Source organism: Equus caballus, chromosome 18 (genome assembly GCF_041296265.1).
Source record: "Equus caballus isolate H_3958 breed thoroughbred chromosome 18, TB-T2T, whole genome shotgun sequence".
NCBI lineage: Eukaryota > Metazoa > Chordata > Mammalia > Perissodactyla > Equidae > Equus > Equus caballus.
This window is the reverse complement of record NC_091701.1, coordinates 78,613,292-78,627,472: the sequence shown is the minus strand read 5'-3', so window position 1 is coordinate 78,627,472 and position 14,181 is coordinate 78,613,292. Positions and strand designations below refer to the sequence as shown.

The following is a 14,181-nucleotide window of genomic DNA, read 5'->3' as shown; positions in this document are numbered from 1 at the left end:
ATTTCACACTACTATTGATGGCCCGAAAGGCAATGCCAGAGACACAGAAATCTACAGGGGCCAATCTCTCACAGTGAAAACTTCCATCACGGAGACTGCTGCTCTCTGAACAACATCCTAGCTGGCAAATTAATTCACATACTCATTCCAGTTTTCAGGATACAACAGATTCTGATAATAGTTTCCACCAAGATATAACTATAAGCCCTGAAACTACAGTTTTACAGTTTTCAAAGAGACAAATGGTAAGACTGCCTTATCTAACTCACATTGAAATTCATCTATTAGGAACTAAAATGACAGTATTAATGTTTCAAACAAATCAACACTGTATCACATTAACAAGGACAGTTAAAGACATGGATTTAAAAGATATCTTTTAGAGAGAAGTACAGCAGTGTGTGACGAAGAACACAAGCTTTGGAGTTAGACTGGGTACAAATCTCAGCTACTTAATTCTCCGAGGCTCAGAATCATCGTCAAGGTAAGATGAGGTTGACAATATTGTCATCATAAAGATTAAGATTTAAAGTGCTTAATATTTGTGCCGGAAAAGTAGCAAGCTCTCAGTAAACTGCAGTTGTTACTAATACAATTGTTATTGTAATCATTACTGGACTCTGGGAAATCAATGATTTGGGATACGGTGTTACCAAACATTTAAAACAGATCATTGCTGAGAAAATCGAAGAAGTCATGACAGCTTCATGATAATTAAACATCAATTTCACAGTTTTTTGAAGTCAAACATACAAAGATATTCTTAAATTAAGCTTTTCTAGAAAGGCTAAAGGGGAAGTCAGAGAAAAAAATGTTGGTTGGAATAGAAATTGGTAGAATTTCTATGAAGGCAACGTAACAGTATTTATCATAAGTGCTGCATACCAGTAACTCCACTTATCCTCGGAAAGTCATCCTGGATAAGTACAAAAATATGATTATAGAGATGATTAATACTATTTATAATAAAGAAAAAACGGGTAAATTAGGTCCAAAACTGGGAAATAAATTTAACACATGTTCTCATATATAATATAGTGGAATACTAGACAGTCATAAAATGGCATGAAAAGATGTTCACAACATATTTTAAGAAAAGAGTAGCAAATGAAACTGAAATATTTTGGTTTGGTGCATTTGAGGCCTTTCCGTTTTCTAATGTAAGTGCTTCACGCTATAAATTTCCCTCTAAGCACTGATATACCTCCAGCCTCCTTAGAGATATGTACTATCAGCTTAATAGACTTTTCACATAATTGCTATGTATAGAACATTTTGATATTAATTTTTTGTTACTGATCAGTGTTTTTTTCCAATGCTGAAATAATTTTCAGGCAAATGACAGAAAATACTATTTGTTTTCAAAGTTCAGACTTGTTATTACTCTCATTTGAATATTAAATACTTGAAATCAACATTAAAAACTGGATACTAAAAATACTGAATAATTTTACCTGAAACTTGAGCTTGCTTTCTCCTCCCTCCCGGTCTCGTTTGTGCATATTCACCATTAAGGCTTCATAACAATCCTTCCAATAAAGTGCCATGTTCTCATGACCATCATAAAACGTATGGGTCTCATACTGCTTCATATAAGGTACAATCTTGTAAAAAATATATATGCAAAATTTAATATATATTTCCATTAAAATGGCAATTTAGTAGAAAAATCTTACTCAAAAAAGATAAAACTTACATATTTTTCAATGTAAACTTGCCATTCATTTGAACTGCAATATTCTTGAAAATCTTCAAAAAATGAAGAGCTACCATTGGTAAAAGGTAAAGAAGGCAGGTGCAAGTTCATGAAGAGCAGCTCATAAATTTTGGAAACCAGGGTACGCACAAGGGGAATCAGAAACGAGTAGGTTTCAGTCTGCTCCTTGACTGACTGGCTTAGAACGTGTTCCAGCTTCCCCAAAATGTAACACGCTTCATCCTGATTTTCAATCACTTTGGTCTGAAGAAGTGTGTTTAGCTTAGCTGATGCCATTGCACAAACCTGGAAGAAAACAGCTTAGGTGAGAAAGAGCAGAATAAAACAGACAATGAGCGACAGCAATAGTTCTTTGGCTCTTATTGAAGTCGTTTCTTTAAATATATAATAAAAGGAACCCATATTTAATTTGGAATATACAGAAAACTTGTGATGGATAATTAATCACTCCAATGTCCATTCTACTGCTTCTTATAGTTTCTAAGGATACAAGGGTGATTCCATCTTTTGTTCCAACAATAGATCCTAAAAGATATAAGCCGAACAGAAAATCCAACCCCTTGCCACAGTGACTGGTCCAGGAACTCATCTTTCAGCCAACTCATGGCACTGCCTTTGTCACAGGGATTCCTTCAGGCATAGCTTCATCAGTGCGAGTTCAGAATTCTGACACAGTAACTGTCAAGAACCGTGAAGGGTCTCTGATGCTACCTCACCTCCAACTTAACAAGTTAGCCTACCAGAGTTTCACAGATGCTGGCAGAAGACACGAGACTCCTCGGTCAGAGACACGGATCACAGCATTAACAACAGCTGGAACATCAGCATTCTCCCTAGTTCCCCGAAATGCAATTCCCACGGCGAGAGAGTAACAGGACTAGATGGTGCCCGTGCACACAGTGGTTGTGTCACAGGAGTGCAACCCAAAGCAGAAGGAACTCAAATCTCTTACAGTGGGGAGTGTGCCCAAACTTTGCCTTGGAGGGAGACATTATCTTTATTATATCGAACAGTAAACGATCCTGCCTTTTGCTCTGGAGGGAGACATGATCTCTGTCTTCCAATCCTCAAAAAGACAGTTTATAACAAAGGCATGCAGTGCCTCTTTTCAGATGTGCAGAACACAAGAGATCCCCGAAGAACTGCCTGCCAACAATGACTGCAGGAAGAAGCACTCTGTCTCTGGATATGAATGGGGAAGCACGTAGCCTCAACTGCTGTTGGCAGCCATTTTGTGACAATAAGGGCAGCCAGCTTAAGACAAGCTGACACACGCTGGAGAGCAATCCTGTGAGAACAGCAAATAAAGGGAACTGGATCCTTGACTGAATCATGCCTTAAACTCCTACTAACTATTGAATTTTCAACTATATGAGCCAACAAATCCTCTTAACTGCGTTAATTTGAGTTGATATTTGTTATTTGGAATCAAAGGCATTCTGTTACAGAAAGGACAGGTTTGTAGGAGACTGAGTCCTTGATCAGAAATCTAATTACCCTTAAAGTTCCAAGAAAATACATATTCAGGGCACAAACTGAGGCAAAGGAATACCCTATATTACTCTTAAGCTTTAGCTTTAAACTCCAACTAAGAAAGGGGCCTCATTCTGTCTAGGCAAGAGAAAGAGCCAAGCTTTAAAAACCATAGCAGGACAAATGTGCTTCCTTCTCCCTCTTAACCCTAGAATCCAGTTTTGCATCTTATTACTTAAAAAGAAAAAAAGAGAAAGAGAGAAAGAAAGTATTAGAACCTGACATCACTTCAATAATGTATTTGTGCCAAAAGCTGATCTGAGCTGTGCACACAGGCCTTCGCAGGCCAAGACAAGAAGCAGGGACCCAGGCAGCCCTTCCACGCAAGCCTTAAAGCAGCATACGGCGTCAGAGGAAACAGTCTCTAAGACAGCTCAAAACTAACTTTTCTACTTTTACCTTAAGCTTCTAGTAGTGAAGCTTCTCTGCCCTTCTCAGATTTTCCCCTAAACTTTTCACTTTAGCCTTTGAATTTGACTAAAGCAGCTTAATTCAAATAGAGGCCAACAAACGTAAGAAAAAATATCATAAAACCCCATCATCCAGGAAACACCAATGCTAACATTCTGGGCTTTTTGCTATGTGTTTTTAAAAATACTTCTTACATAAAAAGTTGAATATTCGGTGCTTTGCTTTTAACTTAATATGATGGTACTACATAAACACTAAGTTTATGTTTTACCTAAAAGTATAAAGATACATTTGATGAATATAAAAGAAGCTACTTGACCATCACTTTAATTTTGGGAAATCCTGACATTTTATGGGAAATCTTCTAACGCTTAAATACTGGCAATTAAATAACATATAGGGGCCAATCAAAACAAGTTTGCTGTCAGATTCCCTGTGCAGGCAGCTCCACTTAAACCTGCATGAGGGAAGAGGCTCCTCCCCCAGCCCCTAACACGCACAGCCTCGGGGAATATGCTTCTGCTCCTGAGAGAATGAAAGCCAACAACTTGCTAGTGAGAAAGGTTCCAGGTCACTAACTACGGTAGACAGGATCAGCCTATTTATTTAACAAGTATTTATAATAGAGCCCTACCATGGGATGGGCACCGGATATTTAATGCTGAACAAATTAAAGAAACAGACATTTTATTTAGGGAAACTTCATCAAAGAGAAAAACACTGAGGGTGACTAGGAGTGGAACAAAAATAGAGTGCTAATATCTGAAATAAATAACTACGTGGCATCCTGGCTGCAATTGCTTTAACTGCTATCAGGCTAATATTGATGAAAAAGCCAAAAAAGCTATCCTCATTCTAGTTCTAAGTGGAGAAACAAAGCACACTACAGTGAACATACGTTTACAAGGATTGTCTGGTCTTTTACCATGCTACCTCAGGATACGGTTTTAGAGTAGAACTACTAGATAAAGAGTACCGTAATTTTTTTAAAGTTCTTGGTTCATATATTTTCAAACTGCATTTAAAAGGGGGTACAACTCAAATTTCCACCATCCATGGATCAGAATGACCATTTTCTGTTTAACTTTTCTGCATTTTCTACGTTTTCTATAATGAACATGTGTTACTTTTATGATTATGACAAAAACATCTTTAAAAAATGAGTAACACAGGGAAATGAGTTTGATACAATTGTAAGAGAAAGAAAAAGAACACAAAATTATCAAAATATATTATGATTTCAATCATCTGAAAAAATAGGCGCATAAGAAAAAATACTAAATATAGAAGTTGTTTCCTCTTAGGCTACAGCACAATGAATTTAATTAATTATTATTTAATTTTTAAAGATTTTAGTTTTTTCCTTTTTCTCCCCAAAGCCCCCCAGTACATAGTTGTGTATTCTTAGCTGTGGGTTCTTCCAGTTGTGGCATGTGGGATGCCACCTCAGCACGGCCTGACAGCGGTGCTATGTCCACGCCCAGGATTTGAACTGGCGAATCCCTGGGCTGCCACAGTGGAGCGCATGAACTTAACCACTCAGCCATGGGGTCAGCCCCTTGACGAATTTATTTATTTTTTTCTCTTTATGTTTTTGTGTATTTTCCACGATGAGCATGTGTTACTTTTACAATTGTAAAAAAATATCTATTGAAAAGTATGGCTTTTTAATTTATTTTTGTTTTTTATTTATTTATTTTTTGGTGAGGAAGACTGGCCTTAAGCTAACATCTGTTGCCAATCTTCCTCTTTTTGCTTGAGGAAGATTTGCCCTGAGCTAACAGCAGTGCCAATCTTCCTCTATTTTTCGTATGTGGAATGCCACCATAGCATGGCTTGATGAGCAGTGGGTAGGTCCACACCCAGCATCCAAACCTGTGAACCCTGGGCCACCAAAGCGGAGCACACAAACTCAACCACTACACCACCAGGCTGGCCGCAAAGTATGGCTTTTTTAAAACAAGGCAATCGTATGGAATTTTAACCTCCTCATGTTCTTATCAATATTATAGCAAGTTTATATATCTTAGAAATACATAATATATCTCCATCAAGACCCCCTTGCCCCAAGTACTTAAAATTCCAGTATCAAAAGAAAATAAACAGGGCCAGGTAAACAGCTAAGGGACACATGTCATGACTAATCCAACCGAGGTCACCACAAGCATCCAATGTAAATGGAAAGATGACAGACTAAAATGCACATGGAACTTTTCCAACTTTTAAAAATTTTAATTAAAAATAGAAACAAAAAATGTTCCTTGGGTCTATATTTTATTTATGTTTATTTCAGAAACCTAGTACAATGCTAACATTGGGTAGGTACTCAGTGAGTCTTTGACGAATGAAAATATATGAAGTAAATGTGAAACTGGATTAGTAGCTTCATAGAGTAATAGAAAAAGATTTTGAAAGGAACAATTTAAAAATCGTTTTCCTAAAAATGCAAGCCCCAAACTGTACATGTACAAACAGCCTATGCAGGCTGCACAGCAGCACTAAATACAGATGACACGAGCAATGCCTTCTAACATAAGCCATGTGCGAATCCTTTATACGGAAACCTTAAAATTATACGGAGTGATAAACATCAGGGAGAGATAATTAGCTGCCTCTCAAGCTTCTTTCTGATCTCAAAACCAAAACGTAACTGAAATCACAGATATTTTTTTGAACTAATTAAAAAAATTAAAATATCGAAAACGTTTTATCATTTAGTTATCACACAAATAATACCTATGTTGCATGAAAGTAGAGAAAATAATGTAAAAGAACTGACAAACCTGCAAATTACCCCTTCCAATGAATCCTAGAAGCAACTGGATTTGAATTTGAGAGAGTTTTACCCATACTGGACTTTCCGAATACCAAACTGAGAGACCATCGAAGAGCTGCATCATATTCTCTAAAAGCTGTCACAAAGGAAAAATTGAGAAATAAAAACACTCAGTTTGTAAATCTTCCAATGATGCGTGTTCCCCAACAGAAATGCAAATCATAAATATTTCAAAAATGGTTCAATGTTCAGTTGGCAAAAGCGAAAAGAACTATCCTAGTAAGAGCTAACAAAACCTGACTTTTACCACATCCTATCCATGTTCATTGCTTCCGACTAAATACCAATGCTCTGAAAAGAGGGAGTACAAAATTTCTTTCCTTGAATAAAGTCCTCCACTACCAGAAAAGAATTTCAAAGAGGTCTTACTGTACCTTCTCCGTCCACACGTTTGGATTAACCAGCCCCTCTGACTGCAGGAAGTCCTGTACGATCAGCATGAGCCGGAAGGCATTCTCAGCAGTTACCGGATTAGTTTTTGCCTCTCTGTTCTCTGTGACTGTCCATTCTAACATCTTCTGCAGCAAACTAAGTGTAAAACAAAGTCCTCTTAAAACAATTTCAAGTTTAGAGAAATCGCAGGACATGGAAAAAAGACCCAGTTACTTATGAACAGGACTGTATCTCCAAAGATACACTACTACTGGCAGGTATCATAAGACATTGTGGATGGAATTTAGTAACAATGAAGCAACTTTTAATCTTTGGAGTATCTATTTTTAATACACCTAATACTAAAAGGCAAAAAAAAAGTTACCTGTTTGACTTGACCATAAAATAGCTATGAAAATAATTCACATTCCAGTCTCCCTAAGATAGTCCAGAGTTTCTTTAAAGCTGAAATTGGAAAGACGAGGGTAGAAAGCCTAACCCTGTGGAAAAACAGAGAAGTGTTCTCCCCGAGTATGCTAATGTTACAGAGTTCTCTCAGATGCAGAGAACTCAGCCCTTTGGAGAAGCAATTTTCATGAAAAGACTACTCCCTTCCCTCAGCATGGAAACACTCAAATTTGGATAAGACTGTAGAAGACAAGGCACCAAGTGCTTAGACACTGCAGCAAACAATTTAAACAACAAGGAACACGTAATCACTTAAAACCCAAATTAATTTAAGATTTAAATCTCCTCACACTGGAGTTAGTTCTGGATTTCTCTCTAGATCCCACTGGAATGGCAAAAAGACAGGAAAAGCACAAAGTTTCTCCTTTTTCCTCTCAACACCCACTGAATACTGAATAAATGTTCAATAATAAATATTATTTTAGACTCCTGCCCACTCCAAAAGGAGAGGGGAAGTCACCAACTGAATGCTTACATTAGTTTTATTTCATCTGATGGTCGAAGCAGCTCACTGGATATCCCTGGTTTAGTTAGCGCTGCAAACACTTGTCCCCGCTCAATCCAAGCGTCGTCATCAGACTTCTCCAGCCCCTTACACATCACATAACTCAAAATGTTTGTCAGTAACTGAAGAAGCTCCTCCTCACATCTCTACACAAAACATAAAGTAATGGTAAATTATCGGGGGGAGGGGCTGTTAAAAGCACATCGTAAGAACCATCACATACACTAAACCTGGAACTTTGGGTTCAACATTATACAAAGTCAGAGATACAAGGATGAAGAAAACACTGGCTTTGCTCTCAAGACACACAATTTAGTGACTTCTAGGCTTCTAATAGCTTAGATCATGAGACTCAGAACATGAACATAATATGAAATTGTTAACAATTACATACATCTAAGGATCAGAAGTATACATAGACATATAGAAACAAAAAGAGCATTTGGACAGATAAGGAATTTTACCTCCTGGCTTTCAAGTAAAGAGAAGTCATCGCTGAAGCCCGTGTCACTTGTGATGCTGCTTTCTTTGTCAGACGGCACAGAAAATGATTTAGTAGACTCTATGGGGGATGGTGTGCTAGGCAGGCTGTCTGGCATTTGACCTCCACTGTCACTCAGTTCACAGGAGTCAATTCTACTGAGATCTAAACTCAAGTGTGAAGGACTATGATGCCAGAATTCTTCTTGGTTCTCTGATTTGAAAGACAACTCTCCCACAGAGCTATCTTCTTGAAATAATGGTGTGTTTGAGTCTAGAGAGCGTCTATCCTCCAGACTCCACTGATCTGAAGACACATTAGTGGAGGCAAAAGAGTTGATTTTTTCCTCATCCATCTTTTCATCGAAGTTCCTCTTATTATCGTCAGCTGATATATTTTTATCATTGTCTTTCATTGAAACAGCCCTACTGTGCTTATGAAGAGTATTTCCATTTTCAAAATTTGCTTTTAAAAAAAGCCTAACTAAAGTGTCTTGCCAACCCACTTGTTGAGATATTTGATGTGCTGCATCTGGCTGGGATTGTAAAATCTGTAAAATCTACAAAGAGATGAAGAATACAAAATTCGTCAAAAAGTACACAGTATTTTACATCAAAAACAATTTCTTTTCAGTTATTTTAATGACAAAGTAACAATGAGAAACTTTGGGAGGATATACTTTCAAAAGATTATGTTCTTAAGTGGATTATAAGCTATATGAAGGGCAGACATTGTGTTTTTAATTAATCTGCATATTACTCATTGTACAGAGTAGGGATGTACTCAAATATTTGCTGAAAGATAAAAAAGGAAAAAAGAAAATGATCCTCCACATGTCAACACACTCATGTTATTACTTTAATTTGGTGAGAGAGGAAATATAAATAGAATGAAAGTTTGCATCAAGTGTAATAAAGTTATGTCCTCTCAACTAACAACTTTCCACGAGCCACCACATTTGCTCAGCAAACACTGAATATCTACCATGAGCCAGGCGAAGTTCCAGCACTGGGGACAGGAGGAAACAGGACACACAAGACACTATCAAAGTGTCTTGGTACTTTGGTATCAGACCCTAGGAACCCCAAGAATAAAGTTTTCTCATCTCATTTTCTTTATCCAGGCAAAGTTGATGGTTGCTTTTGCAAAAACATGTTTTTTCATTAACGCTATATTGTACAAACAAAACAAAAACTAAACTTTTAATTCCAAAAAACTAATTCCAATAAGACGGATGCTGCTATTTAGCTGGATTAAGAAGCTGAAATTAAAGAGTAGACACTGACGTAGCACTAAGTATGACCTCTGCTATCCATTTGATTTCACATTTTTTTGATAAAAACAAGTTCTCAAACACTGTCAGAAATTCAGTTACGATCTTTAAGACATTTTTATCACAAAGCCAATAAACTCCTACGTAGATAGGGCTGGTTCAGCAGCGTAGTGGTCAAGTTCAGTGCGCTCCGCTTCGGTGGCCCCAGTACACGGGTTCAGATCCTGGGCGTGGACCTACATCACTATCAAGCCATGCTGCAGCAGCGTCCCACACACACAAGAGAGGAAAGATTGGCACAGATGATAGCTCAGAGCCAATCTTCCTCAAGCAAAAAGAGGAAGATTGGCAACAGGTGATGGCTCAGAGCCAATCTTCCTCAAGCAAAAAGAGGAAGACCGGCAACAGCTGTTAGCTCAAGGACAATGTCCTCACCCAAAAAGAACATATCTTCTATGTAGATGAAAAGAACTTTGGCTCCCAGTGTTTAGAGTGTCTCTTTTATCAGAATTTCTAGCTCTGAGAAGTTTCACAGCAGGAGATGAATAATGTTGGTAGGGACTTCAATATTAATGGTTCTAATGTATGCTGACGTTGATGCAGAAAGCAGATCACAATGACGTGAAATTTCTTTCTTCACTAATGCTATCAATAATGAGAAACCATTACTCTATTGGTGCAGAATAAAAATTTTTTTCTTTCAGATTAAGCTTCGCTTGGCAAAGAAACCTTTCATGACTTTAAAATTTCCATATAGTAAGACTTACTTTATGTCTATTTTATAGATATAAATGGATAAAACTAGGCTGCACTGAAAGCTGTTTCTAATTGCACACTGAAAGGAACGGATCAATTTATGTGCCTTTCACACAGCAACTCCATTTCACAGATTATGTCTTACAGACGTACATAAGTAAAGGTATATGTAAAAATAAGTTTTTAACAGAAGTTTATTAACATGGAAAAACAGGAAACAACCTCAATGTCCATCAACAAAGAACCAGATAATACTTTATAAACAGCCATAGAATGAAAAACTATGTAGCCATTAAAGAAAGAGATATATATGCAGATTTACTGAGGGAAAAATACTGTGACATAATGAGGGAGTAAGATAAAGAAGCGAATACTAGGCAGGTCAGTGGCTCCAGGGGAGGAGAGAGAAGGTTACAATGAGCAGAAAGCACACGGGATGACCATTCTTTGACTCAGTTAAAAGTCAAATGGGTGCACTGAGTGCAAATCACTGTTGGAATACTCATAAACGAATTGCAGAAAATTCTTCCCACAAAGTTCAAAATTTTCAGAAACTCTAAAATATGGTACATGAATTAGAAATGTTCACAATCATTGAAGGTTCTTGATAAAGAAACTACTCTCCAGTTACAATTTTTTGACTCTGCAAAGCACACATTTCCCGGAGCCCATGCAGAGCTAAGAGGAAGAAATCCATAGGCTGATTCCTTGTGATTACATGAAGTTAATTCACCTCAAAAAGGGGGACTGTTCATTTATAAAATGACAGATGTTAAAACTTACATCTTGTGCAAAATATTCAAGCTAAGAATTATTCAGGGTATAATGATACTGCTATTCTTAAACTGCATCTTAAAAGTTTACTAACCTTTCTGCAGATGACCACTCTGACATTGATGTGCGCTCTGCGGGACATATACACCACAGATAACAGATCTTTGAAATTAATAGCAGGATCTATCATAGGAAAAACAAAAAGTTAAAATTAAATTCCAGAGATAACCAAAGAAAGAACTGTTGGTAATAGTACATAAACGCTGAAATAACTGTTTTGTTTTTATTTTCTTTTTTTGCTGTCAACCACAGATGCCCTTTATTTTTGTCCAGCTTTGGTGAGACAATTGACATAAAACATTGTGTAAATTTAAAGTGTACAACGTAACGATTTCATATACATACATATTGCAAAATGATTACCACAATAACGTTAGTTAACACATCCATCACCTCATATAGTTACCATTTTTCTTTTTGTGGTGAGAACATTTAAGATCTGCTCTCTTACCAACCTTCAAGTATACAATAACACAGTATCGTTATCTACAGTCACCATGCTGGCCATGAGATCCCCAGAACTTATCCATCTTATACCTGGAAGTTGGCACCCTTCAACCACCTTCACACACTTCCCCTACTCTCTTGGCCCTGGCAACCACCAATCTACTCTGTTTCTACGAGTTGGATTTTTTTGGATTTCAGATAGAAGTGAGATCACATAGTATTTGTCCTTCTCTGTCTGACTTAATTTCACTTAGAAGAATGCCCTCCGGGTTCTTCCACGTTGTCACAAATGGCAGGATTTCCCTCTTTTTTATGGCTAATAGTCTATTGTGTGTGCTCTAATATTTCATTGGAGCACCTTTTCATGTACCTGTTAGCCATCTGCATGTCTTCTTTGGAAGATGTCTATTCAGGTCCTTTGCTCATTTTTTAATTGGATTTTTTTTTGCTATTGACTTTATGACTTCCTTATATATCTTGGATATTAACTTCTTTTTATATTTTGATTTGCAAATATTTCTCCCATTCCACAGCTTGCCTTTTCATTTTGGTGATGGTTTCTTTTGCTGTGCAGAGCTTTTTAGTTTGATGTAGTCTCATTTGTCTATTTTGACTTCTGTTGCTCGTGCTTTTGGCATTATATCCAAAAAATCACTGCCAAGACCAATGTCAAGGAGCTTTTTCCCTATGTTTTCTTCTAGGAGTTTAACGGTTCAGGTCTTACATTTAAATCTTCAATCCATTTGAGTTAATTTTTGTGAGTGGTGTAAGATAGGGGTCCATTTTCATCCTTTTGCATGCGGTTATCCAGTTTTCCCAGGACCATTTACTGAAGAGACCATCTTTTCCCCATTGAGTATTCTTGGATCCTTTGTCAAATATGAGTTGACTGTATATGCATGGGTTTATTTCTGGGCTCTTGATTCTGTTCCTGTGTTCTATGTGTTTGTTTTTATGCCTACAGCTTACTGTTTTGATTACTCTAGCTTTGTAGTATAGTTTGAAATCAGTAAGTGTGATGCCTCCAGCTTTCTTACTCTTTCTCAAAGAAAGAACCGTGGTTAATAGTTATATAAATGCTAAAATAATTACTTCATTTTCAGTAAAAATTATAGATGTTCAGGGGCTGGCCCCGTGGCCGAGTGGTTAAGTTCGCGCGCTGCGCTGCAGGCAGCCCAGTGTTTCGCTGGTTCGAATCCTGGGCGCGGACATGGCACTGCTCATCAGACCACGCTGAGGCAGCGTCCCACATGCCACAACTAGAAGAACCCACAACGAAGAATACACAACTATGTACCGGGGGGCTTTGGGGAGAAAAAGGAAAAAATAAAATCTTTAATAAAAAAAAAAAAAAATTATAGATGTTCAAATTTTACAAAGACAATAGGCTTGGAATGTTTGACATCTTCTGAGTAAATTCGAAATAACTGTTCTCTTCTTTTCACTGCCTGAACACATTGTCCATACTGCTTGGATCTTATACTATTATTAATCTTTTTATGTATATGTCTTATCTTATCAATGAGATGGTAAACCACTCAAGACAAAGAACCTTATCTTACAACTTTTTGAATCCCGGGCACCTGATATAAATTTCACAGTAAGTACTAAAAACATGGCTTATAAAAACAAAATCAGAAACAAAAAAGAATATCTGAAACTAGTTTTCATTTTGTCTTTAAGAATTTAACCTCCAGGGGCCGGCCTGGTGGCACAGCGGTTGGGTTCGTGTGCTGCACTTCAGAGGCCCCGGGTTCACCCATTTGGATCCTGGGTGCGGACCTATGCAGCGCTTATCAAGCCATGCGGTGGCAGGTGTCCCACAATATAAAATAGAGGAAGATGGGCACAGATGTTAGCTCACGGCTAATCTTCCTCAGCAAAAAGAGGAGGATTGGTAGCAGATGTTAGCTCAGGGCTAATTAACCTCCATAAAAAAATATTTTGTATATATTTTCTCTAGTGTCATTTTCTTGTTACATAGACTCAATTATTTACTAATCAGTCAGCAAATAAACATTTACTGAAGGCCTACCAAGTAAGGCGCTGTGCTATGCTCTGGGGAGTCAAAAACAACAAAGGGACATCAGCACCCAAGCAAAGCTCTGCTGAGACAGGTAACAGGTAATTTAAAAAGCAACCTGAGGGAGGAAGGGGAAAACACTTCAGGAAAAAAACCTGAAAACCATCAAATAGAATTACGTCACATGAAGAACACGTCTTGAATGTATCAGTACTATCAGTCTCCGTCATACCTGCGTTTACAATTTGATTGGTGAGGTTTTTCAAGAGAGAAGTATTCACGGGTGCTTCACTAAGAAGGAGTCCCAATCCTGAGTAGCCAACTTCTCGGAGTCGAATACGTTGTTTACTTCGTTCATAAACATTTGTGCATTTCAGCATTTGTTCCATAACCTGGTCACAACAGTAATATATTCTTCTCAATATAGACAACTGAGAACAGGTCGTCACTTACATTCATATTGAATAAAATATTAGCATACAAGGTTTTTGGAGCATCACTTTATTCCTTAAATGTTAAAAAAAA

General features: G+C 37.4%; 1 protein-coding gene across 12 annotated transcripts in view; it reads right to left on the bottom strand.

Moving 5' to 3' along the window:
* The window catches only part of NBEAL1 (neurobeachin like 1), a 203,456-nt gene that overhangs the window by 53,192 nt on the left and 136,083 nt on the right, over nucleotides 1-14,181 (bottom strand). For all 12 annotated transcript variants that reach the window (XR_011428354.1, XM_023622418.2, XM_023622419.2 and 9 more), the window contains 8 exons: nucleotides 13,889-14,048; nucleotides 11,221-11,309; nucleotides 8,307-8,882; nucleotides 7,813-7,988; nucleotides 6,872-7,025; nucleotides 6,445-6,573; nucleotides 1,697-2,002; nucleotides 1,455-1,604 (listed from right to left, as the gene is read on the bottom strand). Coding sequence is in view for 11 of the 12 variants with exons in the window: in XM_023622418.2 (XP_023478186.1) it covers nucleotides 1,455-1,604; nucleotides 1,697-2,002; nucleotides 6,445-6,573; nucleotides 6,872-7,025; nucleotides 7,813-7,988; nucleotides 8,307-8,882; nucleotides 11,221-11,309; nucleotides 13,889-14,048 (1,740 nt within the window). In the remaining variant the exon portion in view is untranslated. The remainder of the gene's footprint in view (nucleotides 1-1,454; nucleotides 1,605-1,696; nucleotides 2,003-6,444; nucleotides 6,574-6,871; nucleotides 7,026-7,812; nucleotides 7,989-8,306; nucleotides 8,883-11,220; nucleotides 11,310-13,888; nucleotides 14,049-14,181) is intronic.